Here is a 26682-nt window from a genome sequence, read left to right on the forward strand (position 1 = left end):
CGTTTTCGCGCCCTTTTCGCGGCCGGTTCGGTGCTGTGGGCTGGGACGAAGTTGGCAGTGCAGAGCCGGAGAGGAGTGATATGAGTCTGGCCCTCTGCTGCATCTCTAAACCTCAGGTACGTTAAGCTAACGGAAAAATAACGCCTCCTGTCAGCCTTTTCCTCACTAGCCAGTCTCCTCGGCGGCTAACGCCTCTTGCTAAGTGCTGTGTGAACGGTAACGGTAGAGGTTTGTCAGTGAGGGTATGCGCCTGTGTGTGACCCTCTCACTATCTGTGGCATCTGTATGCGGATGCTACGCCTCCCTCCACCCTTTTCTACATCGACGGTCACACCGATAGAAATCCACACCGTTTTCTGTGGGGGTGTCTGACCGAGGGGCCTTTTCCCGGTGATTTATCACCGTAACCTACATCTCGGTGAACGCCTCACTGGCATTTTAATGCGAGGCTGAACTTGGCTTCCTTTTTGTTCGAATTTTATCGTTCCACCTTAAATGGTGCAGCAGTTACACCATTTAAGGTGGAACGGGGAAATTCTGACCTAAGCTTCGTCATTTTATTGAGGGGTCTCACTCACTGAGAAGTTCTCACGTCAGACCGTGAGGCCTCACGCGTTAACCTAATATGTGCTTGTGAACACCAGCGAGTTAGAAGTCGTTCAAGGAAAGAAACACAGATTTTAATAACCAAACTTGAATTTTCTTAACTACAAATGGGTTTTCTTGTCTTTCCTTTCAGAGATGCCCGAGAGGAGAAGCGCGTCGCGCGGCAACGCGGTCGGCCGTCGTGAAGGAATCGCGTGCGGCTCGCGCTCCGTGTCGTGAATGACGAGCGCGATGGAGAGGTCGCGCGGCGCGGGCGCGAGGACGGCGCTGCTTGGCTCCTGCGCGCTCCTCATCTCCACGGTGATGCTGGTCTCCATAGCAACGACGGGCACACCTGTGTCAGGTACGGAGTGACGCGTCAAGACCGACTGACGAGGCTCCAGTGATTGTATTGATGCAAGACCGGACAGAGTGGCCCGGTGTTTGGGTGTTAATGGATGTTGTTTATAGGAGCGCTCCTTTGTAGTACATAAGTAAGCCTCTGTTCATGAAGTGCCTTACAGAAAAATTATGACATTCTACAAAAGTCACTCTTAATCCATCTGAATTTATGCAGTTAGTGATAGTATGGGATGGGCCTACTAGGAACTGGCTAACGATTTAGCCTGGAAAATTAATTTGAGCCTTTGTTTTTTATGTAAGGCTTTGAGAGCAGTGAGTCTGTAAACAGTGTCTCAGTGTTTTGATTTAGATCAGTTCACAGAGCAGCTCTGCAGATATCCAGATCCAGGCTCCTAATGAGCGAACTGAAGGTGACAGTGGCCGGAAAACTGTATAAGAATATGAGTAAGAAACACTGAGAGGAACCAAGACTCAAAAGGAAAACGTCCTAGAGCGCGAGGAAGAAACACTGAAGGAACCAAGACATAAAAATAAAGAACCTTAAGAGCATGAGGAAGAAACACTGAAGGAACCAAGACATAAAAGACTCAAAAAATACTCTAGGAAGAAATGCTGAGAAGAGCTAAGACTCAAACATAAAAAAGTCATTAAAAGCACGAGGAAGACATACTTAGAAAACCTATACACAAAAGGAAAAAGTCACATAGAGCATGAGGAAGAAATAGACAGTATGGGATGGGCCTACTAGGAACTGGCTAACGATTAAACCTGGGAAAAACTGGCAAATTAATTTGAGCCTTTGTTTTTTACGTAAAGGGTTTGAGAGCAGTGACTCTGAACAGTGTCTCAGTGTTTTGATGCAGATCAGTACAGTTTTATTTATGTACTGCATTTTACAAGAGACATTGTCACAGAGCAGCTCTGCAGATATCCAGGTCCAGGCTCCTAATGAGCAAACTGAAGGTGACAGTGGCAGGAAAACTCTATAAGAATATGAGGAAGAAACACTGAGGAGAACCAAGACTCAAAAAGGAAAACCACTGAGAGTATGAGGAAGAAATGCTAAGAAGAACCAAGACTCAAAAGGAAAAACTCTATAAGAGCATGAGAAAGAAATGTTGGGAGGAACCAAGACTTAACAAGAGAAACTTCCTAGAGCGTGAGAAGGAACCACTGAGAGGAACCAAGATTCAAAAAAGTCATTAAAAGCAAGAGGAACACACACTGAGAAGAACCAAGACTCAAAAGGAAAAACACTAAGAGTATGAGGAAGAAACATTGAGAAGAACCAGGACTTAAAAGGAAAAAACTTCTTAGATCGTGAGAAAGAACCACTAATAGGAACCGTCAGTGGCGTCCTTAAGAGCATGAGGAAGAAAGACTAAGAAGAACCAAGACTCAAAAAGGAGAAACACTAAGAGTATGAGGAACAAATACTGAGAAGGGCTAAGAGAAAACTCTGTAAGAGCATGAGAAAAAGCAATGAGGAACCAAGACTTAAAAGGAGAAACGTGAGAAAGAACCACTGAGAGGAACTAAAACTCAAATATAAGCAGTCCTTAAAAGAGCATGTGGAAGAATCACTGAACCAAGACTCAGTGGGGGAGGCCACCCTCCTCTGGGCCGCACCAGATAGTAGATGATACGGGAAGTTTACAAGTGCGGTTAAACCAGCGCTCACATTAAAGAGTCATGAGATAAGTTGTTGACTAACGTTATATACCTGTCAAAAATGGAAATGGCAGTGTACCGATTGAGGGAAGTTGGGTGTGAGGATATGGTGGATAAGGACTTTCATATGAGCCTAAGGCAGGGTTGTAACTTCCAGAAACAGTTGTAAACCTGTGTCCGTCTGCATCCATGGTTATTTTTCCGAAGTGCTCAGCATTTTTTTGTTTAACTTCAGCTTGGAAGTCTTTGTACAGCACTTTCCAGTACATGAAGTTAGAAGGACCTTGACTGTTCTAAAATTCAGCAGAACATATCTTTTACTTGTAGTATCCTTAAGCTAAGGCAGAAGTAATAGCCTCAAAAAGCTGTAATGCAGTTCCAAATCCTATTTGTGTGATATTCTCTGCTAAGGGTCATAGATATTTTGGTTGTGTAAGTGTTTACAAAGAAGTTGAGGTAGCAATAGTTGATTACTGTGTTCATATCTTACAAGACAAAGCAGGAAGTCTGAGATTGAATTTTGACATCTAAGCCTATGAGTGTGCGTTTATAAATAGGCATCATAAAGTGTATGAAGTGGTTTTGTAAGGGAGACTATTGGCACGGGTTTTGAAGCTTGTGCACACACTAACACACAGGCAGGGAGACAGCTGATGGAGCAGTGTTTGTGAAGGCAGATGGCTGTGTGGCTCTAGATCAGACATCGCAGTGGCTGTAAGAGAAGGATGAAATCTCTGGTCCTTTAGCGAATGCCTCTGGACCTGCTGGGTTTTGGTGGGGAAGCACACAGTAGGGGCAGCTAGTGGGGTGATCTTAGGGAGCATGTTTACAGTGACTGTTCAGCCACACACACACACACACACACACACACACACACACACACACACACGCACACTTAGGCACAGATGGCTCAGTGTGGTGCATACACACACAGATGGTTGAGAATGTGTCACAGGTGAGTGATGGTCAGTGCTCATTGGGTGAGTGAGAAGTGGGTTCCACATCTGTCCTTTTCTCTCAATCGAACACGTATAGTACAGTGCAGAAGTCAGAGACCACCTTTCATTTGTTTAATTTCCAGTCAAAACACCCATTAAGTACAAGTTATTCATTTTCTAGTTGGGAAGGTCAAAGAAAAATAAGCAAAAACATAAGTTCCCAAAGTCTCGGGTTAAAAAATGATTAAATAAAGATATAAAGAACTGGGCACCCCTAACATCCAAAACTGTCCCCATCAGATAGACAGCACTTAAAGCTTTCCTCTTTGAGAGAGAGGAGACAATCAAGCTCCACTCTTGCTTCAGATCTGAAAAAACCGACAAGTGTTTCTGTCCTTCCACTGTGAGAAGACAGCTCAATGCTATGAGTCTGAAAGGATGTGAAGCTGTCAAGAAGATGTGACTGAGAAACAGAAATAGGCAAAGAATTTGAAAGAACTTGTAAATCAAGCAGAGAAACTGCTGGTGTTGAAAGAACAAAGTTCTGACCACTTCAGAGTCCAGACCTCAGCATTGCTAAATGTACTTGGGGTTACTCAGACAACGAAAAGCAGAAAATACAACCAACTCCCAGGACTGAACTTTAAAAATGTGGACAAATATCACTGCAGATTGCTTTCAAAAAATTAAAGCAAGTCTTCTGAAAAGAATGGAAGAAGCAAAATAGTAGAAGCAAAAGTGGACACACAGAATAGTGAAAAAATTAATTTTGTATTTAATTGTTGAGGCTTCTGTGTAATTTTCTATGTATTTTATTTTTTTCCCGATGATGAAAAATTAGTAACCTTTATTTAGCTGATAGCTGTTTTGACCGGAAAATTAAATAAAGGAATGGTGGTCTCTGATTTTTGCACAGTACTATAGATACATCAGAAGGGAAATTAAGAGTAATCAGCCCTTTTATATGTGTGTTTGTTTCTTTGAGATGTGCACAGGTGCTAGAGCACTCGGTTAACTGTTCAAGGTGCCAGTATTTGAATACTGAAATCTCTGTTCCGGTACTCATTGTGTTTTATCACGTGGAAATAAACAGAGTAACAGGTTAATAAAACAGTGATTTTATATTTCAACAGAACTGTAAAACTTAAAAGTTTTGTTTGTATTTGTGAATAAATCTGTTATACTTTGCTACTGTAAGTAAGTGCGTTGCAAAGGATGCGTTGCCAAGAATGTGACTGAGAGGGCAGAGACAGTGTAGATTTTATCGCTAAATAGGGTAGGCTGATGTCCATAAATGGTTAATATATCACTGCTATCAGAAGAGAACCTTGTATCTCCACTTTTGTCCTTTATCATAAAATTTACGAAGAATGGACCAAAAGAAACGGCCCAGAATGACTTGGAAAAAAGTCTGGTTCCATTGACTTACATTAAAAGTAAAGTAGGTTTTTTCCTTCTCCTGTAAAGTTACCAATTTGGAGATACAAGGTTTTCTTTCAGCAACAGTGATATATTTCTCTGACAAACTAACATGTTGCCACATCATCAACTGAAGAGGTAAAAACACCTGTAGAAGACAATGAGTCTCCATTAGCATCCAGTGTTACCAGTTAGCTGTAGTTTTAGCACATTAGCTAATCTGAGGGAGCCTCTGTTGTGTTACTCATCTGACATGAAAACCTAGTGGTTTACCTCAGCTATTTTTGAATAGTAACACTTGTTTTGAAGTGTATTCCTCTGCACTGTGCTAGGTTTTTGTGCAATACCAGTTAAACCACAGCTCTACATTAATTTCAGAGTTTGCTGTTGATTTTTTTGTTCTCCACAGTTAATTTAATATCCGTTTATGAACTCTTATCGATAGTTGAAGACCAAAATTAGTCAGAATGCACATCCCTAATGTTTGTGTGTTTATAAACCTATTGGCCATTGACCACTCATATGTTGTTGCTGCACTTTGTAGATTGATGCATCTTTTTCCAAGAACAGTTTGAGTTGGTCATCCTCTAGTCCTTCGTCAGTGGCCAGAAGACCACTTTTGACTGAATATTTATTTGGTTGGTGGACTATTCAAAACCTAGGGGTGTTTCCCAGCCTGACACAACAAATCCAGCGCAACACCTGGTAACATGCCGCTACCATGTTACTGTCACTGCTGTGCTGAGAATGCAGTTCTGTGATTTTTTATATTAATGTGCTCAGGAAGGAATAGAGCGTAATTAAAGATCCTTCTCATGCATCATACTCACTTTCTTCTGGTCGATGCCAGACAAGAGCCAACAGGATCATATGATATACTGGCGCAACACACACTATCATGGCATTACCGTGTGCCACCAAAATGAAAACTAGTCAGCAGAGTTGCCTGTTTATTGATAGAGGGGTTAGTGCAGGGCTGATCAATTGTCCAACAACAGATGGGCTACAGTCAGTATACATGTATATGTATGTCTGTCTGATAGCTCGTCTTGATTATATTTGTAAGGATAAGTGTGAAAGCAGTTGAACCACAGACAGCAATAATACCATTATGCGGTGCTATTCTTAGATACTCCTGTATTTTCTGTATCCCCCTTTTTTTGTACATTTATGTGTGTGTGAGAAAGAGAGAGAGAACTGATTCTGCCGGCTGGTGGAGTGAGAAATGCCTGTGAGCTCGATCTACCGTGTCTCTGGAATACTGATGAGGCGGTCGGCACGTGACACACTACTGCAACACGTACACGCACACACATACTCACACAGTATTACCATGGAAACACCTTGCCCGACCACGCCACAGAGCCATCTCCAACACTGAGCCCTAACACACCGTGATGTACGTGTGTGTGAGTGTTTGTTCAGATGTGTGGTGGAGTTGTAATCTCCACAAGGGACACTCTGAGAGTTAAGTAAGACGAGAGCTAATTACTGGAGTTATTCTGCTCTGTGTTCTCAAGAGTCGTTCATCCTGTGGTCTCAAAGCCACGCACCACTGTCCTTATAGCTAAGCTCATTTTGACATGAAGTATACCATCAGTCATGGTAGAGAAGTACGTTATATTGCATCCCTTTAAAGGAATTCTGACTAATTGTGATATACAAGTAACCATGACAGTTCATAAACGGGTATCCGGGTAACCGCAGGAAAGGGAAAATCAGCAACCAATATTAGTGTAGTCCTGTATGCTTAATTTTAAAGCTGCATTTTGTAAGATATTTTGTTAACACTGGAGAAAGTAGCATTGAATAACACTAAAATATGGTGTCCATGTGCTGCTGTGAGTTGGTCTGAAGAGCCTAAAGTAATTTAAATTTTAATAATTTAAAAGTCAAAGATGTTCGGTCAGAGCACCACATCATACACATGTATGTTTAAACATCATATGCACAGGCTCAGAAAGTAGGTCCTGTGCAATGTTTGGGTTTTAATGCAAAATCAACATTGTTCTGCTAAAGACATGATGACAATAGTAGATTATTCACTTACATCCTTCTCTAAGTTTTGATTGAGTTCTCTTTGAATACTTTTTCGCAGTCATCAGATTTATCCACTTAGGGAAGGGGTGGGAAGCACAGCTCACACACACACACACACACACACCTTCTAAGCCGCTTATCCTTCTGGGTCACAGGGGGAGCTGGAGCCTATCGCAGCAGTCATTGGGTGGAAGGCAGGATACACCCTGGACAGGTCACCAGTCCATCTCAGGGCAGACAGACAGACAGGCATATACATTCACACATGCACTCACACCTAGGGGCAATTTAGCATGTCCAGTTAGCCTGACTGCATGTCTTTGGACTGTGGGAGGAAACCCACGCAGACACGGGGAGAACACAGAAAGGACCCTGGTCGCCCAGCCGGGGAATCGAACCCAGGCCCTTGTTGCTGTGAGGCGACAGCGCTACCCACTGCCGCCTGTGATGCACACATGTTCCACATGTTGCATGCAATTACACATTTCTCTCAGAAAAGTCTCCAGATCTTCCACAGTGCAGCTGGAGGTTCATATTTAAAAACACGTTTTATTTTTTTAAAAGAGCAGTGTGAAATCAGTAGGTTTTGTGTCTTATGAGTATTGGAAGTTGCCTCTTCAGGTGAGCTCATCAGATAACACTAACTGGTACAGTGTTGGATGCTGACGAGGAGCTGTTATCTTCTAAGGTCTTTTCACCTCAGTGGATGATGGACGTGGTAGTTTGTCAGAAAAAAATGTTTTCACTGTTTATGGACCTAGCCAACACCACATAGGGTAGTTAGCCTAGTTATCGGAAAAGCTGCATATTCACAAACCACAGATGCAGAAAGATTTTAGCTGAGCTAATGTTGCTGATACTACAGGGTTTCCCACCTGTAGACACCCCCAGTATATTAAAGGCCACCCAAGTGTATCCCATTTCAGCATCATCCAATTTGAGTTTTGTCTCAATGGAACTGATTTAAAACAGAAAATATCCTAATACTCCATGTTATTAACCATGTTATTAACACAGTGAGACACATTTCCACAACCTAAATCTTCACTTTAGCCAATCCATGAGATCACATGTACAAATGAAAAACATAGAAGGTTTAACAGTCACTTATTTGATGCTTTACAAGAATATGTAGACAATGCTATGATGAATTCAGATATTCTCACTTTAAAATAACCTCCTCCACACCCCTCCACCCCCCAGAATTTGTTTCAGGCCTGAGGGAAACATTGTACTATGAAGCAAAGCTGGAAAGCCAGTGTTTATCGGCACATCCACCTGACCTGGGCTGATAATAGCTGTCTAAAAACATTCTGACAGCTCATAGCGGATACGTGAGTTAGGGGCTGGCTGGCTGTCTCTCTTGTCTGAAGGTTGAGGCAGAATGACACACTGGCCCACAAACAGTGCACGCCGCTGCCAGCTTCCTTCACTCTGCCTGCTCCACTGACAGAGCTGAACTCGCTACTAAGCCTCAGAGTCGATCATCTCTCTTTCTTTCTCTCAGTGAATCATCATGGAGGAAGAGGACAATGTGCATAGCCACATACTGTTATTGCACATAACAGATAGGATATGTGTAGTACGGCCCATGACAAACACTGAGACAGGCATGAAATCATGTGCTTTTATGCACCATCTTTCTTCAGTGCGTCATTGCTAAAAATGCTAGAACATGTAGTCACTTATACTATTCATTTTTAAAAATTAAATAAAAATAATTGTGTTTTAACATGCATGGACAATCTGTTTATCTTGCCTGGCCATTATGTTGGAAATAAATATACATTGATTCATTTGAGCTTCACTGGTATGACTTGGCATTAATCTTTTGATTAGTAAAACTTGCAATTTTTTTAGCATTTGCCATGGTGCTACTCTTTGAAACAACTCGCATCTACATCACCATCCTTTATTTTACTGCCTCTTCAGTAATAATTGAAGCCAGAATCTCTAATAGTCTTACTTAAACTAAGCTTTTGATATAATATTAGCCAGTCCATTTTTCCTTAAGCAGGAAATTACTTACTCCATCTCTCCTTCCCTGGGCATTTCTTCTCTTTCTGACTAGTGCGGAAACGCTATTGGCATTAAAAGCCAACCAAGCTGCATGTCCCTAAATTATCTAAAATGATACTATTGGTGTGCTTCGCCTTTAGTCCTGCATGACTCCTTGCTGGCAAATGCTGCCGTAGGCTGTGATTGTTATCACGTTATTTTTAAAAATTAAAAAAAAGGCAGTGCCAAGATTTTGTCATCATACATTGCCCTGAGACTGTTTTTCAGTTACTGTGTTTTGCATTAGTAGGACTAGCTGCCTAGTCAGTCTGACTACTTTGTGTAGATGTATTGATCAATGTTGGTTCCAGTTTCATTTATATGCCAAGCTCACCTCTCTCTCTCTCTCTCTCTCTCTCTCTCTCTCTCTTTTTTCTCAGTGGAGCTCCCATCAAATCTATCCAAGCGGGACCTTGGCAACTTCCCAGTAAAGACTCGCTCACCTCCAGCTTCATCATCCTCATCACAGCGCTCTGAGAGCAGCAGACGCCGAGCTCATCCGGCATCAGCTGCCAAGCATCCTGCTCGCCCTGCTCACCATGACAACACATCCAGCATAGCTCCCACCCCATCCCTTGGTGCTGATGGGGGGTCTGGTAACCTTGGAGATGGCGCACATGGCATTCACCTGCTGTTACGCCCACCAGACCTCCTGACACCCAGTCAGATGCCTCCTCTCCACGGCCACAGCCCGCCTACACCGGCACCTCCCACTCTGATTGCACCTGAGGACCTGTACCCTGCCCACTCTGTGGAGGTGGACTGGGGTTCTGGAGATTATCTGGAGACTCTAACCTTCATGGGCTCGGAAGGTGAGGAGTTTTCTATGGTCACCACCCTCCCAACTCATGGATATGACCCTTATGATGATGACGATTTTAGCGCTGGGGTCAGTTACAACACAGCCTTTCCCTCCCGGCCTGTTCTCACCCTTTCCTCTAGAGTCCTTCTCCCTAGTGTAACCGTGGGATACGGCACCAACCTAAGGACTGCTCACCCCACTGATCCCCGCCTGCCCCATGTCCCTGACTCCACCCAGGACGGTAATGATGATCTGGATTTTGATTGGGCAGAACTATACCCTATTGAGCCCACTGAGATGCTGCTTCCAGACATGAACAGTATGGAGTACTACAACACTCTGCAGGCCAAAGAGAATGCCAGTGCTGCTAGGAACCACACACACCCAACTCATCCCCACATCAAACCTACAGCCACACACACACACCCTGCACGCCCCACGCACCCACCCTCTACCTCTCTGGGTGCAAGCCCTGCGGAAGCGCCAGACCAAGTGGACAGCCATCACCCTATAGCCATAGCTACACCCACACCACAGCAAAAACCTGCCTCACCCTCTGACTCCTCTCTGGATCATCAGCAGCCTGCTGGTGCCCCCTCTCTTCCAGGAAAAGCACCTCCTCACCCGTCCTTGCCCAGCCCTAAAGCAGGTAGTGCCCAGCCCTCAGCTCAAACCCCACAGGTCATCTCACAGGGTCCGGCTATACAGGCTGTCACATTCAAACCCCCCTCTCCTCCAAAAGTTCGCACAACTACCAAACCCACTACTACTACAACTACAACAACCACAACCACCCTCTCTACCAAGCCTCTGATTCCTCCTACACCCAGAGTCCCTCTCTCCATTGCACCTCGACAGTATGTCTGCAACATCACCAAGCCAGACATGTACCTAGTCAGAGTGGGTGAGTCCCTGTGTTTCTTCTAAATTAGAAGAGTGACTTTAAAACTTTATCTTAAAAACAGTCTTCCAAAAATGTAAAAATTATAAGGTTATAAAGTGCCAGAAAAAATGGCTGAAAAAGCAGAAAAAAGAAAGTATTAAACAAATTCTGAGTAGTCCACCAACCGAAAATATCCAAAACAGAGTGAGAAAATACAAAATAGAATAGAGTCCTGTGGTCAGAAAGTGACCGATGATTAAGGTCTACAGGGTGGCAGGACTGATAACATAGTCCAACATACTGAAATTACTGTGGAAGAAACAGAGAGTTCCTAGATAGGGAAATTGAGAAGAGCGCTAATGACTGTGATATGTGTCATACTTATTTCTGAAAGCATATATCCATATCCATTAGGGATGCATCAATACCGATACTGGAGCGCTCTTTTATTTGTACTCACAAAAGGCACCGATACTAACATCCAGTACAGCTGATACTGTGTGACGTAAGAGTGTACACTGCTGTGCTAATGAACATACGACTTAAGCTGGCAGTGAAGGAGGGTCTGCTCACACAGAGTTACTGACTCTTGGTGGTTGGACACAAAGTCGTCGGTCTCTTTAAACACTACACTGTGTAATTTTTTTAAACACACACAAACACAACCACAGCCAGTTCCCCAATACGAGTGGAGACACGTAGGCCAGCGAACTGGAGACGAAAAACGTTGACATTTGCTACCAAAGTCTGTATATACAGATTTTACTTTGTTTGACTGAATATAATAGCGAGGTATAAATGTTAATATGGTGACTTTTTTAATTGTCTTTGTAAAATAGGCTGTAGAGAGACTGTACTGTCCTGCCTTGTACATTACCGTGCACAGTTTGGTTAGCCAAGCAGCTGTAGCTCAGTTTCTCAGCGTGTTTGTTCAGTACTTGGTGCACAGCGTGTTGTTTTGAATGAAACAGATTTATTTGAAATTGCCCATAGACAGAGCTGTCTGCAGGGACTGTTTTTAACGTAGCATTTTCATACCATGTTAGTGAGTTACCACTGAACCAGGCCTTGACTTTTAAAATCGCACAGTGTATGTCTAGCTTTATAGGATTTTCAACTACAGTTAAACCAGCCAAAAAGATTTCAACAGCATGAAACGTGAGCTCCTTGGATTAACATCAGATCTGATTTAGATTTTGCAAGAGCAACTGATATTCAGACAGCTGAGGAGCAGGGGTGCTATGAAACATACTTTACTTACAGCTGTACAAAAGTGCTTTTCTGATGTAGAACAAAACACACTCTTCTCCATTGCAACACTACTCAATCCAAGGTAAATAGTGTAGCATAGCTAGCTAATGCATGTCATTTCAAATCAGCTAGATTTCAATGGTTTAACTTTTAAGGTACATTGCACTCATTTACACTAACAACTACTTAATTCAAAGTATGTAGGTTAATTCTTTATGGTATCGGCAAGTAACGAAATATATGATGCATCCCTAATATCCAGCATATACATTCCTTAACAGCCATTGTTGGACTAAACAGACATTATTGCGTGCCATATTTGAGTTTGTGTGTGTTGTACGTTGGAAAATTAACCCTCATTTTTCTGGAAAAGGTATACTGAAGAATTGAATTTGATTTAAAAAAACTGTATGGCAGCCTTGTTTATACAGTGCGCTCTGGACATCAGTTTAGCAGTTTGATTCTGTGTGTTCAACAGTAGTTTGATGAAATTTGTTGACTAACCTCTGCAGGCATGCCCAGTGGGGCCTCTGTGCCGTTTGCTAAGGCTCATGTAAAAGAGATTCTGAGACGAGAGTTCAACCGCTCAGTAGAGCTGCAGGCAAGTTCATTTCAGTGCTCGTTATAACACAAATATCTTAGCAATGTGGAGAACATCTATATTATTGTTCTTTCTCTCTTTCTGTCTCTGGCTCATTGTATGCACTGTGGATGATGATGAGAGACTTTCCATCTCTCCCTGACCTGTGATATGTGATATGTGTCTGTTTTTAAGGTCCTCAAAGCCCCACCCAATTTTGTCTTCCGGACAGTGTCTGGACCACTGGTATACACAGCAGTGTCAATCATCAATGCACTACGCCAGTCAGCACGCAGCACCTCCTCCTCCACCATCCTTGCAGTCTCACCCATATATGCAGTGCCTGACTACAAATATCAGGTGCATTCAGGTGAGTGGATAAGTCTGTTTTGTACCAAATTTAATAGGTATTTTAATTCTGCTAACTGTGTTCTATCATAGTGCCTTCTTGTATTAATGCTACATAGAATAATGTGTATGTGCAATGTGGTGTGCAGTGCTGCAGTTTGTGCCGAGTCATGTGGACGTACGCGTGTGCAGCTTTAGTGAACGTGTGGAGAAGGGGCTACTCATGGCCTACGCGGAAGTGCGCAAGCGGTCACAGGAAAATGGAAACTTCACTGTACATGTGCGTATATATATCCTTTGTAGGTATTGTAGACATTTTCAGAGATACCACAGATTTGTTGCTGGGTATCAATACAGGCTGATCTCAACCAAAAATGCTGTATTGGATATCGGAGTAGAAAAAAGAATGAATACGTTCTTATCGTTTAACAAACCTTGCTTATTAGTTGTATGATATTTCATAAATATGAAATCGGCATTATCAGATACTCAAGGCTTCAGTATCATAAAAATAAAGGTGGTATCACCACTTTATATCTATCACTAGTGCCACACTTCAAATACAATAAAAATACAAGACATTTCAGCAGCCAATTAAAAAAGAATTCACAAAAATGACATTTCATTGTTCTGTATTAATGCCAGCAGTGATTCAGGATGCATATTTAGGTGTTTATAAACAAACTTTAGACTTCAGCAGTTCTCAAGGCCACAATAGAATTGAATGACGTGTTAGAAAGAGCATTTGAGTAACAACCCTGCCGAAAAAGGACAATTAAAAACCATTAGGATTAAGATTACATGCTTTCTAATGAGAATTGGCTTAATGGTTTCCTATAGAGACCACTAGTTTCCTTTAGAACACCTTTAGATCCCATTAGGACACCATCACATGCATTTAGAATCAGCCATTAGTCACCTGTTAAACCATAAGGATCCTGTACATTGTGATATCAACCCATTACATAAGCCAAAACACACTACAAAACCATCAGTAACCAACAGAAACACTTTAGCAGGGAAGTGTGTTGTATTTTTTATTCCAGTCTTGAAGGATTTTTGCTCATTATGAAGATTTTGTGCCCTTACATTTCTCTGTTCATTTTTTATATGTATAATTCTCATCATTTATCCCTGCGTTGGTGGTATGAAACCTGTGTGGCATAGATTGTGAACATCACGGTCAGCATGACAAAAGGCCAGCGGCAACAGAAGACTCCAGTGGAAATCACTTTCGCTGTCCGAGATTCTCATGGCTACCTCAAGGGGTCAGATATCAGCTCCCACCTGAGGCAGCTTAATGTGGTGGAGTTCAGCTTCTACCTGGGATTCCCTACCCTGCAGATCGCAGAGCGTGAGACTACACACATATAAATGCATACAGCTCTTGTTCTCACTCAGAGAGGATTAATATACACAGTGTTTATAGACTCCTACAAATTGCTTAGCTCTACTCTGCTCTTTTCTCATAGCGTTCCATTACCCAGAACTGAATATATCTCACCTACTACGGTCGTCCTGGGTGAAGACAGGTATGTCTGGTTCATATGTGTGTTTCAGGTAGCTCATATATCTGACTTTTACCTTTTAATTTGATTACTTTTATGCTGTAAAAATACTTTATCTGATACAAAAAAGTGTGTTTTATACATGTATGTGAAGCATTTTCTAAATCTGAAACACATTTGTAGTAATAAACATATTTGGTATTTGGTGCCATTAGTATTTTGTAGGTTTTTTTACTGCAGAAGTATTTATAATTTTTATTTGTGTTTTGTTTCTCTGTGTCTTTGTATCAGTTCAAGCATTTATCATTTTATCTGTGTATGTATTGATATCATCTGTGTATACACATTACTTGTGTGTTTGTTGCAGTGTTACTGGGTGTGTTAGATCAGCGTGTGAATGAGAGGACCTTCCAGGCTAAGATGGAGAGGCGATTGGCTGTGTTAGTGGGGGAAGGGCTTGGGCTAGGCAGTGGCCGACGCTGGAGAAGGGCCACCGCTGTGGGTAACAACAGCGTGCAGGTAATAAACACAGACACAAACGCACAAAAACACACTTCATTGAAACTTATGACTTATTAAACTTATTCACCCTTCATTTATGTTCCAGTCAAAACGGCCATTGAGTACAAGTTATTAATTTTTCAGGAGACGGTTTTGAGGAGATTAGATATAAGACAATCCACTTGCATAAGGAAGGAGAAATGAAAATGAGTGAAACAGGAAAAAACTTTAGTTAAAAAAAAAAACAGTAAAAGCTATCAACCAGCAACAACAGAGACCTGTATGACCACCAGAATTGTCCCCATCAGATAAACAGTACTTAAAGCTTTCATCTGTGATTAGTAGAAAATCAAGCTCCACTCTTGCTTCAGATCTGAAAAAATCCATAGATGTTTCTGTCCATCCTTCTACTGTGAGAAGACAACCAGGGTTCAACATTAACTTTTTTCCCAACTTGCCTAATCGGCCAAGTGACCTGAAGGTTCACTGTCCCGAACCAAATTTCTACTGTCCTGAACGAATGTGTTTATTTTGAAGTATTATTAAAATATTATTAAATATAAATAAGCACACCATGCTTGTATAAATAAGATCACCCTAGTATCACCAAAGCAAATATTTCCTTACCTTCTGCAAGACATGTTGGTACAATCCTGTTCCGGTCCATTTTTAATTTAAAGGTCTATGTCATGTGGCCTGTCCGTGAAAGGTTTGTCTCTTTTAACTGTATGATGTGCTGTTGGTCAATGTGTATGATGTGCTAACTTGGTCAACTTGGAATCTGCTTTACTGTGCTCTGTTGTATGCACATGCTCAGTGGTCCATATGTGCTAGCAGCTTTTTTCACTGTTATACACGCAATGTGAGAGACTTGTCGCGACACTCAAGTGACTGTTTTCTAAAAGTTGTAGCTCCGACTAAAAAAAGAACCACTTTTATCTGCCTTGTTAGGATATTCCCTACAAACTTTACAAACCTTTCATGTACAGAGGGCTCAAAATTGACCCATGAAAACTGAGGTTTCCATGAGGGAATGAAGTGATTGTTCGTGCTGCTGTCCTGACGTCGCATTTTACAAGCCCCAGGCATTCAGGCAATTGTTATTGTTGAACCCTGACAACTTAGCAGTATGGGTCTGAAAGGGTGTGTAACTGTCAAGAAGGTGTTACTGAGAAAAGGAAATGGACAAACAAAGAAAATTTGCACCAGAACACCAAACCTGGACATCCAAGATGTGGAGTGAGGATTTATGGACTAATGAGTCTAATACTGTAATTGAGATTACTTGGATTGTGAGAAGCTTTTGAGGTATGGAAAAATATCCCTGCAGATTTCTTTGAAAAACTAAAAGTGAGTCTCCTGTAAAGAATGTATGCTATAATAAAGGCAAAGGGATGATGTTGGTAAGGCTTCTGTGTCATTTTCTGTTAAATGTATTTTTTCTACTTTTTTGATGCTGAAAAATCAATAATTTTTAATAATGGCCATTTTGACTGGAAATTAAATAAATGTCTGGTGGGCTCTGTCTTTTAAACAGGATTGTAATTACTTTTTACAGAAGTCTTAATGTACATCGATCTACCTGCGTGTGTGTGTGTGTGTGTGTCAGATTGTACGAGCTTCACGGTTGGACGGAGCAGATAACCCTCTGGAGTTAGTGTATTTTGTGGAGGCGGGGTCAGGAGAGAGGTGGTCAGCTCAGAACACAGCTGCCATGCTCAACAGACTCAACCTGCAGAGGGCAGCCATCGTGCTAGGCTACCGTGTGCATGGACTGCTGGCCACACGTGAGCCTCACACACAGTATACACTTCCTTACACTCCTCATTCACTTACCCAGAGAAAATATTATTGCTGAAATGTTGCTTTGAATTTGATTTGAAGGCTCAGGTGATTATCTTAAAACTCCTTTGGATAAATAGCATTAAGGAAGCATGAGATAGAGGAGAGATAATGGAGAAATGACAGTTCAGTTTAAGGTAAAGATAAGTATTATTATCTCGGAAAGTCTGAGCACAGTATGTGAATTTATTACTCAAGAGGAGACATGAGATTGTTGGGCTCTTTTGCTCAGGAGAAAAGGAGAGGCTTAGGAGGCAGATTTCTCTTTTGTCTTTCCATCTGATTTCAGTTTTGCTAGGAGAAACTACAGAGATATTAAGGAGATCTCTTTTTTGATTTTTCTTTCCTTTGAGTCTCCACAGACTCTAGAGGTCTACTGCTTTACTTAAACAGTGAAATAACAAAAAATATAATGTAAAGAATAATAAATACTGTGTTCAGTAAAAAAATAATTACATGAACAGTGGTGATCATTTAATCATTGTTAATAGCTTAGTACTATTGGAATTTTATCATGGGCTCAAATGTACATAATGGACAACATTACCCAAAATTTGAAGTTTCCAGGTGAGGTCTGCATTCTAAAGGAGTTGATCTCATTAATGCTAATGTTATTGACACCAATACTGGCACTTAAATGCAGTATTGGGTATCAGCGATAAGCACAGTTTTTGCCAAAGAAGTTGCGGCATGCTTATGTATGAAGACCACAGGTTTATCTATAATATAAAAATATTTAGCATTTACTTCAGTTGTTAAATATGGTTCTTAATTATACAGTAATAAATACTAAATGTGTATATATATACCTATAAACACACATTAGTGACAAGAAACACAGGTTTTATCAAAATATTTAGAAGTGGAAATGCATAAATATCAGTATTAGGTTGAACAGTGTTAGCATGAGTATTTGTGCTCAGTATCAGCTAATACTCAAGGATTTGTTATTGTCATTATACGTCGATATATCGATAATGCCACTTTGTGTCACTTCTGTGACAGTGGCATAAGTAGAACGCAAAAAAAACAAGAAAGAGGCTTGGACGGTTTAATGTAACCAATACTGAACCCATTAACATTTTCATGAATCTTCTCCAATCCTGATTCTTTGAATTGGATTAGGACATCTCTAGCCGTAATAATCTGTAATACTCCCTGTAATATTGTTTTATAGTAGTCTATAACACTTGTGTAGACTTTATTAGTAAACTAAAGTAGCTGTCAAATGTACTGTTTTATAAGAATCCTGTAAGAATTCCTGTAGTATTACTATAAACCTTTTTCATAAGGGTTTAACTCATTTGGAAATTTACTTAATGTCGCTGAAGCCCTGTTCGGTCAGGATTAGTTTTACATGAGGAGAATGGGGTAATGTCATTTTTACCGGCGTTTAACAGTGATTTTAGTCCTGTCCAATTGCGTCATATCAGTAATTTTTACCACCGGCTCTCCCAAGTCAGTAAAGATTCCGGCGCGTTTTACCTTTTTTAAAACAAGCAGTAGAAATAACCTCAGGTTATCTTAATCTCGTGAGAATCAACATGTCAGTGAAAATGCTATCATAGCCTGTTGAAACAGAGTTTCTTAAGTATGGAGGCACTTGCTTGTGCTAAATTCAGGCCTGTATGTAACGCTGCTGTCCTGTCTCACGTATAATACAGAACATTTAAACATTACAGATAAAAAATAAAAAGATTGATTTTATGTGGTGAAGTTGACTTTGGCGTGAATTTCAGAGTTAATGGTGATGCTGATGACACACTGCATTCATGTGAGGCAGCAAGGGAAATGCTTCGGGTAAACAGAATAACGGCTAAATGAATTGTTTTAACGTTTTTTCTACTCTTTTCCAATGTAAAGGCGGTGAGTAAACTGAGTAGCCACTCCCATCTCTGTCATTTACAGCGAGATTTGTTATCCCGTGCGAATCGGTCGTAATATTACAGACATCCTGTGGTAAACTAGTATCACCAAACCTCACAATGGAAAACAAAGCCTATCCGAATAGTCTTTACTTTATGTCTTTGCGTTGTGTTGTATATCCCAGCGGTGGAGAAACTGGCCCTTCCCCCTTCAGAGACGCAACCCAGTAATGTGTGGCTGATTGTTGGGGTGGTGGTCCCTGTGGTGGTTGTCATCCTCATCGTCATCATCCTCTACTGGAAGCTGTGCCGCTCAGAGAAACTGGAATTCCAACCAGACGCCATGAGCACCATCCAACAGAGACAAAAGGTCTGGGTCAATTTTTTTCACTTAGTGGAGGTGGAGAGGTGGATAAGGCTGTGTTTGATGTGAGTATGTGTGATGTGGTGTGTGTATGTGTGTGTGTGTGTGTGTGTGTGTGTGTGTGTAGAATTGGGCCACTTGCCAACATTAAATGTAGAGTAGACACTTGACTGTGTTCATTCTCCTTCACCCAGTCAAGCGTTTTAAACTAAGTGTACTACTCAGTAAGCTACCTTATAAGTTGACTCTCCCTGTTGTTGAAAAATATTTAATAAATATTGTTGATATGACTGTTTGTTTTCAGTACAAAGAGCGTCTTGTCTTTTGGAATGCATAAAGTAGTCATGCTTTTGACTTTATTGTGTGTGTATGTGTGTTCAGCTTCAGGCTCCCAGTGTGAAAGGTTTCGACTTTGCCAAGCTTCACCTTGGACAGCACAGTAAAGATGACATCATGGTGATCCAAGAGCCTGCACCTTTACCACAGCCTGTAAAAGAGGCCACGCCCTCTGAGGGTGGAGAACTGAACACGCCCAAGTCTAAGAGTTCATCTACTAAAGCATCACGTGCTCGACGGAGGGGCAGGTTAGTGAGGGTGTGAGTGTGTTTTAGGGCTGCAACTATCAATTATTTTCATTTTTAATATTCTATTTAATATTACCTCTATTGCATGATTATACTACAAGAATATGAAAATTTCATGCCATGTTTCACCTTAAAGAAGTGGGAAAAAAATTCTTACTAGTGCTTTATTAATATTAGTATGTTAAAACACATTGCTCTCATTTACACTAACAACTACTGAATTCTAAGTAGGTTACTCAGTACGGTATCAGACTTGGTATCGGCAAGTCCAAAAAATATGTACTCATACTTGTACTCGGTCTGAAAAAAATGGTATTATTCCACCCCTAGCGTCGAGCAATGTGAGTAATTTTCCTAAAGCTTGCAGCTAGCTCATCTGCACACATTCATTTATTCTTAGCAACAGCTGCAACTGAGAACAGGCTAGCTAGCTAGTAAATCCTGAGAAATAATAAACTTATTTGGACTGCACCTGGAATTAAAACCAATACTGTCACCTGTAAGCCTCGCAAGCTGTGCCAAATTGCAGTCTCCAATGAGTTCGGTGTGCAGAGTTGGCAATGCTTGTTTTTCCACAGAAGTATGCGATTTCATGAAAGTGGTAAACATGTTGGTTGTTCAAATGGCTTTTTTATTTTTAAATATTTACATTATTGAATTTATTGTATATTATCGAATATTTGTTGCAGCTGTATTGTGTTTTGTGGAAAGACATATGTCATATTATTTCCGCATGCATGTTTTAGATTGTCTCCTTCTGATGGTGACTCACTGGGCAGTGAAGTGTCAAGTGGCAGAGAGTCAGCAGAGGAAAGCACCAGACCTGCAGTTACACCCAGCGACAGCAAACCTCACCACCGCAAGAGCAAGCATGGTGATGCACATGGATACATTTTACATATTACATATTTATATGGCAAGGCCAAAGAGTATTTGCAGTTTACATCATGAAGGAATACAGTATAATATAGCATGAGCTGAAGGAGGAATGCACACAAAGCATATCTCTGCCAGTTATTGAAATCTAGCTACAACCGTTTTTGTACAAGTAATATCTCACTTTTACGTTTTTCTCTTTGCTTTTTCAATCATTTCCAATTACATTTCACTTTGGATTGCAGCAAAGAACAAACTTGGTAATCTGCTTTCTTTCTCAATGAGCTGATTAATGAGCTAATTTAATAAGCATTCATCATACTCATCACACCGAATGTTAAAGTACTTTTGACCTCTCACCCTGTGACTTTAGGTGCAACATCAGGCAGTGGAGTGGATGAACAGTTATCGTCCTCTTCCATATTCGAACATGTGGACCGCCTGTCTCGAGGTTCATCTGATGGAACCCGACGAGTGTCCAATAAGATCCAGCTAATCGCCATGCAGCCCATGCCAAGCCCGCCTCCTCATTCACATAACCAAGCCCTAAGCCCTGCCCTCACTGAACGGGTGCCTGACGGAGCCAAGGTTAACTCTGAGGTGAGAAAACCCAGACATGAGCATAACATCAAATGACTTGGTGGAATTAGAAAGTTAACATCAGTTCATTCTGAATATTGAATTTTTTTATGGGATTTGTTGGCTCTGTATGCATTCAAGATTCAGGTTGCTCTAAGGCATAAGTCTGAGATTGAGCACCACCGGAATAAGATACGGCTACGGGCAAAAAGAAAAGGCCACTATGAGTTCCCCTCCATGGAGGACATTATGGCAGCGTTCGCGGACACCTCAGAGCAGCAGCGGGTGTACCAGCAGGCTCAGGAGCAGATACACAAGATTCTGCATTCTGATGCACAAACACCATCACCCAGCAGAGAGCCACACAGGAGGTAAGCATAATGATTTAATAGATTCAGCAAAATCTTTATTTTATTATTAGGCTATTTGATTTGTGTCTGAGATGAAAAACACCAAGTTTTACAGTGAGTATGTGGGTATGTGCAGCTCCAGAGGCAGGCGTTCTCCCAGACATCGCCAAAGGCAGAATACAAGTGGTAATGGTAGTCTGACTGATAAGGACCGCCTTATTACTGATGGAGATGCTACATATAGGAAGTACCCAGGAGTCAACAATGTGGCCTACGTGGTAAAATCATACATTTTAATTCAAACCCTGGTGTTTTGCTTAAGTAACCTGTATTCACACTACTTTCTCTCTCTTTCCCCAGTCTGATGCAGATCAGCTCCCTGATGCCGGTAGCCCCTCCCCCACCGATGAGGTGTTTGTTGACCCGGGATCTCCTCCTCCTGGACCAGCACCTGCTCCACCTAGTTATGTCCCACCTCAGCCAACCATTGAGGAGGCACGCCAGCAAATGCACTCACTGTTGGATGATGCCTTTGCTCTGGTTTCACCCTCCTCACAAGGGAGCTCTGCCCCTCTCACGCTCACTGGGGTTACAGCAATTACTGGAGTGGGTGGAGTCAGCCCTGTTGCACCCTCTAGCCCGCCCCCACGTCCTCTCCGCCAATGGGGATCCTCTTCCTACCCAGTAGCTCCTGCGCACAGCCCTTTCTCTGCTGTGAGTATGAGTGAACACAAATATGTAGCCTACATTTCAACATTTTGTTCACACATTTTTAGCTCTCTAGCATGAATTTGAGTACAGATGTACAAAAGACAGAATTTGCAAGGTGAGGAAGCATCATGCTGTTTGCCCTCCTTCCCTTGTAGAGATACGCTGAATTAGGAATGTCACCCACATCTGTCCAGGGCTTACTGCAGAGGTAAGCTGATAATGAAAAGGATTTGTAAATCACTTCGCAGAGATTACAAAGGCTGCTATAGTATTTATTATATTTTTGTATTGGTAAGGCATGTTATCTTGGAATACATAAAAAGCTTGTCGTGTCAAATCGTTATTTTTTTTTACATTGTTTTGCTGATGAACTACATGCTTGATTTTTTTTACTTATCAGGCAGGCGCTGGGCTCTGGCTATTTGGTGTCAGGAGAGCTGCAGTCAGATCCTGGGTATTCCAGCAGAGGGCAATACGGAGATGACCTTCCATCCTCCTCTCGACCACGACCAGTAGGGGGCAGCACAGGTACGTATCTCTCCTTTGGCTTTCACAGTTTATCTAGCCTGTGGCTGTTTATGTTTTTTCCAGCTATGGAGTGTGTGTTTGTAGGTGCACAGTTGCATCAGCTGACGCAGGTGGGCTTGTCAAGTCGGATTGGCATGTACCCTGGGGTGGGCCGTAGTGTATCCGGACCCTCAGGATCCAGTTGGGCCCAGTACCGCTCAGATGAAGAGGTCTCCAGGCCAGGAGCCAACCGTGAGACTGTGAGTCCAGCAAACATACCCACAGGCACACAAATATCAGATATGCACACATACTAAGAGTGTTTGTGTGTGTGAATCAGTTACACAGCTTTACTCACGTTACACAGTGCTCAAAAAACTGTCCTGAAATCTGTCATTTTCTTTCTAACTCTGTTCTTCACCTAGTTTGATCAAATATTCAATTTGCCAAAGATTTATTGGCATGGTTGTCAAAGTATTGTCAGTGCAGAATTGCTAGACTAAGATATTAACAGTGGTATCATCGTAAATAAACATGCCAAAAATAATATAAATGACAGAAATGAAACTGTAGCAGGTTAGGTTAGAGATGTTCAGAAAACACAAGCTTAATTCCAGTACATACTAACAATAGAAGCAACATAAGACATTGCTGTCGTTTGTTATTTAGTCAATAGTGGTGTGGGTGTTGACATCCACTGTCCCTCAGGCTACAGCAGGCTGCTACAAAACTGGCTGCCAAAGAGCTTGTGTGTCTCTTTCTAAAATTACTTCTTCATTGTGTGATGTGGAGCAGATGTGTTCAGTGGTGTAATGATTATTTCATTGTTTGCATTGGTCAAAAAATTGTAAAGATTGCTTTATGTAAGCCGCACAATTTTGAAAAATGTGAGATTTTTTGTTAAAATTGAAAGAAATAGTATTATTGAGTAAGGAGAAAAAAACATGCTAAAATGCGGTGTCCATGCGCCGCTGTAAGTCGCCCTGCAAAGCCTGAAATTATATTTAAAATAATATTTTTAATATTTGAATATTTAATTTAAAAGTCAGAGGCGTCATGTCGAATTTCTCGGGAGTTTTTCAGACCACTTCAGATGTCTTTACATATTAACGTCACACACACAAGCTTCAAAATGAAAGTCCAGCTTGATGTTTAGATCTCAAATGCAAAATCAGCATTATACTGATGAAGATGTGAATGACATTAGTAGATAATTTGCTTACATCCTCAGAAGACACGTCCTTCAGCAAGTTTTGACCGAGTTCTCTCTGACTACTCTTTCACCAGAGAGGTCTTAAGAATTCTTAAGAATCCAAATCTTAAGAATGAATGTAGTGTCACTTTAAATGCTGAAAACGAAATAAGTCATAAGTTATGAACAAATTTAAGAAAATGTCATTATTGTGAGAGACTGGAAGGAAAATGTTTAGGAAAAATTAGTAAAAATATAGGCCTTTTTTCTCAACATCCATTCTGCAACCCACCCCCCTTAAATTATCTCACAACCTCTTTTGAGAATCACTGACCTTCGACAAATCATCAGAACTTAATAGCAGTCTGTGGCCATGCACACACACACTTTGTGTATATTTTAAATAAAGCCTGCGCCCAGGCAAACTAGCTTGTTAGTGCATGTTCCTTTGGGATTATTTTTGTTACAATAAACGTTACTTCGGTGATTTGAGTGTTTTTGCCTCAGGTTTGTTAGAGAAAGTCTTTCAGAAAAAGTATTAATGCATTATAATATTTCTTAGAAGCTTAAATCTATGAATGAAATCACCATGTTATGTATTGAGTTGCATAGTGTTTACTATTTAAAAACTAATTTACAAGAGTTGCTTTTGAAACAAATTGAAAACCAATGAAACATGAATCAAATTAATTCTCTTTCAGCTCAAATATTCACATCTTCAGGTGTTTTAAAATAATATTTTCTCCTGTTTTGGAATGTTAAAATGAAAAATGTGTACATTGCTTTGACTTTATTTCCTGTGGATAGCCAAAATATTCAGTCTGCCTTTTCCTGAAGTTAATCTTGATTTGTTTTGATTTTGTTATCGCTATATTACATATACAGCATTTGGTTTATAACGAGTCTGAAATTGATTGTGTTCGTAATTTAGTAGTAGAGTAATTACTAGATAAACTAGAGTATCTGTTGAGAAATTTGAAATGTATGCATAATTTATATATTCTGTGTATTCTGTATAGAGATTTATATAGTGTCTTTTTTTTCCAGCAGATCCTGTCGTTCCCTGAGTACTCCTCCTCTCCCGTATTCCAGATGCCTCGGACATCCCTGAGAGACCCTCCCACCCCACAGGCCCACTTGGACCCTCCCACGCCAGGCTATGCTGCCCCTGAGGAGTCCTCTCCGTCCCCTCAGTCCTCTGCCTCTCTCATTAAGGCCATCAGGGAGGAGCTGCAAAGACTGTCCCAGAAGCAGGCTGCTGTGGCCAGCTACCACAGCTGAGACCTGCCCTACCTGACCCCCTCCATGGCTAACCTCCATCCACAGCTGGTCAAGCTAGATTTAACAAGCTAACTAATTGATCTCTGAACACAGCTACCAGAGATGACACAGCTTTGTTTGTACCCCGTCTCTGTATCCAACCGCAGCTTGGCTAGCTGGACTAATACAAAAGGAGATAAACTACCCTAGTAGAGAATTCATATTTAGGTCCTCATTTCTAGCACATGCACAAACCAGGTACCAGTGCTAAGGTACATGGACCTCCAACGTCCAGTCATGCTCACATTAACCTTGTTCATCGTCACTGAAGAAAAAAAACATGCAAGCCTGTCACACCACAGGTGTACTATAGATTTGTCCAATTTAGTCCCATCACTTACTTATGATACGAGTCACCCTCCCTCAAACAGGTATCCAATAGAAGCTTCTCTCTCATAAATTGCATGCTTTGAGAGAGCAATGAAACAGAAGACAAAGACTCTGTTGTGACCTTTGCTATGTGACACCCCTCCCTTCTTCAGTGCCATTTTTACATGTCCGTCAAAGTGCTTCCTACAGAAGGGTCATCGTCCAGCCCCTCGACTTCCTCTGGTGCTAAATCTCATTTCCTCTTTCCTCTGTCATGCCATCCAGTGGCCATGCCCAAAACTTCTGAAGTAGCGTCCTGTCCTCCTTTGTCCTTCTCTACATCTTTATTTTTGTTTGGCTGCTCTGAAATGGGTAGTTTGTTAAGTAACAATCTGTAATTGGTGAGCAGCTGTTGCGTGATCCTCCTAACATTTCAGGACAGCTTAAAATAGGCAAGGAGGCTGCCCTACAGCAGTGGATACCATCCCTAATTATAGCTTTTAATTGCAAATTTATCAACTATACCTGGTCCAGAAGATCTTCCCCCGCAGTACTGTTTTTAACATGCTCTTATGTAGAACATATCGTTGGGGTTGGAGCAAGATCTTCTTTCTCTGAAGTGGTAACTTCAAAGAAGAAGAAAAAAACATTCTTAATATATAATGGAAGTTAAAGCAGCACTATGTAAGATTTTTTTGTTGTTAACGTGCACGCCCAGGAAGAAGGTCCGGCTCAATGTTTTGGTCTCAAACCAAAAAGCCAATGTTATAATGATGAATATATGATGACATGAATAGATAATTCACTTACATGCTTGAAAGACAAGTCTTTCTATGTGCACAGTCATCAGATTCATCCACTCGTGGGGGTCCGAAGCACAACCGACCAGTGATGGACTGGGAACTAAATTCAGCTCTGGACTTTTGCCCTCTACCGCCCCCAAACACCGCAACCCCCCTTCGCAGTTAAACCTTTTTTAAATAGCAGCCCACTAGCCCTTTGTTCAGACCGTTTTTTTTGAAAAGTCTAAGTGAAATATACACAAACGTAAAAGCTGAAGCTCCGGGTAAAAATCAGGGCTGTGGTGCATTGCTCTTCTTTTTTTGTTTTGTAGCTGTTTGGCTCTTGTTTGCTAACAAACTAGCAGAGTAAAGCAACAAAATTACATCAGCAGTCATGCAGTCATGTAAAGCAATGGAGTAGTTTGCTACATGAAGCCCAGTTGCAATGTAGCAA

At 41.3% G+C, this 26682-nt stretch overlaps 1 protein-coding gene across 1 annotated transcript; it reads left to right on the plus strand.

Moving 5' to 3' along the window:
- Nucleotides 1-901: 901 nt before the first annotated feature.
- On the plus strand, nt 902-25098 carry si:dkeyp-27e10.3 (UPF0606 protein KIAA1549). Its single transcript, XM_036563785.1, has 21 exons — nt 902-949; nt 9455-10780; nt 12523-12611; nt 12786-12960; nt 13088-13218; nt 14106-14292; nt 14411-14470; nt 14814-14965; nt 16557-16734; nt 18840-19024; nt 19400-19602; nt 20349-20476; nt 20724-20738; nt 20852-21078; nt 21199-21428; nt 21544-21685; nt 21768-22121; nt 22274-22326; nt 22519-22646; nt 22731-22885; nt 24868-25098. Exons 1-21 carry the CDS (start codon nt 910-912, stop codon nt 25096-25098), a joined length of 4389 nt encoding a protein of 1462 aa, XP_036419678.1. The 5' UTR covers nt 902-909.
- The last annotated feature ends 1584 nt before the right edge of the window (nt 25099-26682 follow it).

This window comes from Colossoma macropomum, unplaced genomic scaffold, assembly GCF_904425465.1.
Source record: "Colossoma macropomum unplaced genomic scaffold, Colossoma_macropomum, whole genome shotgun sequence".
In the NCBI taxonomy this organism is placed as follows: Eukaryota; Metazoa; Chordata; class Actinopteri; order Characiformes; family Serrasalmidae; genus Colossoma; species Colossoma macropomum.

Coding starts and splice junctions, on each gene's coding strand:
- si:dkeyp-27e10.3 (XM_036563785.1), top strand. CDS start 910: ATGCTGGTCTCCATAGCAACGACGGGCACACCTGTGTCAG. Junction 12,612..12,785: donor ACCGCTCAGTAGAGCTGCAG/GCAAGTTCATTT, acceptor TCTGTTTTTAAG/GTCCTCAAAGCCCCACCCAA. Junction 14,966..16,556: donor TGGGTAACAACAGCGTGCAG/GTAATAAACACA, acceptor TGTGTGTGTCAG/ATTGTACGAGCTTCACGGTT.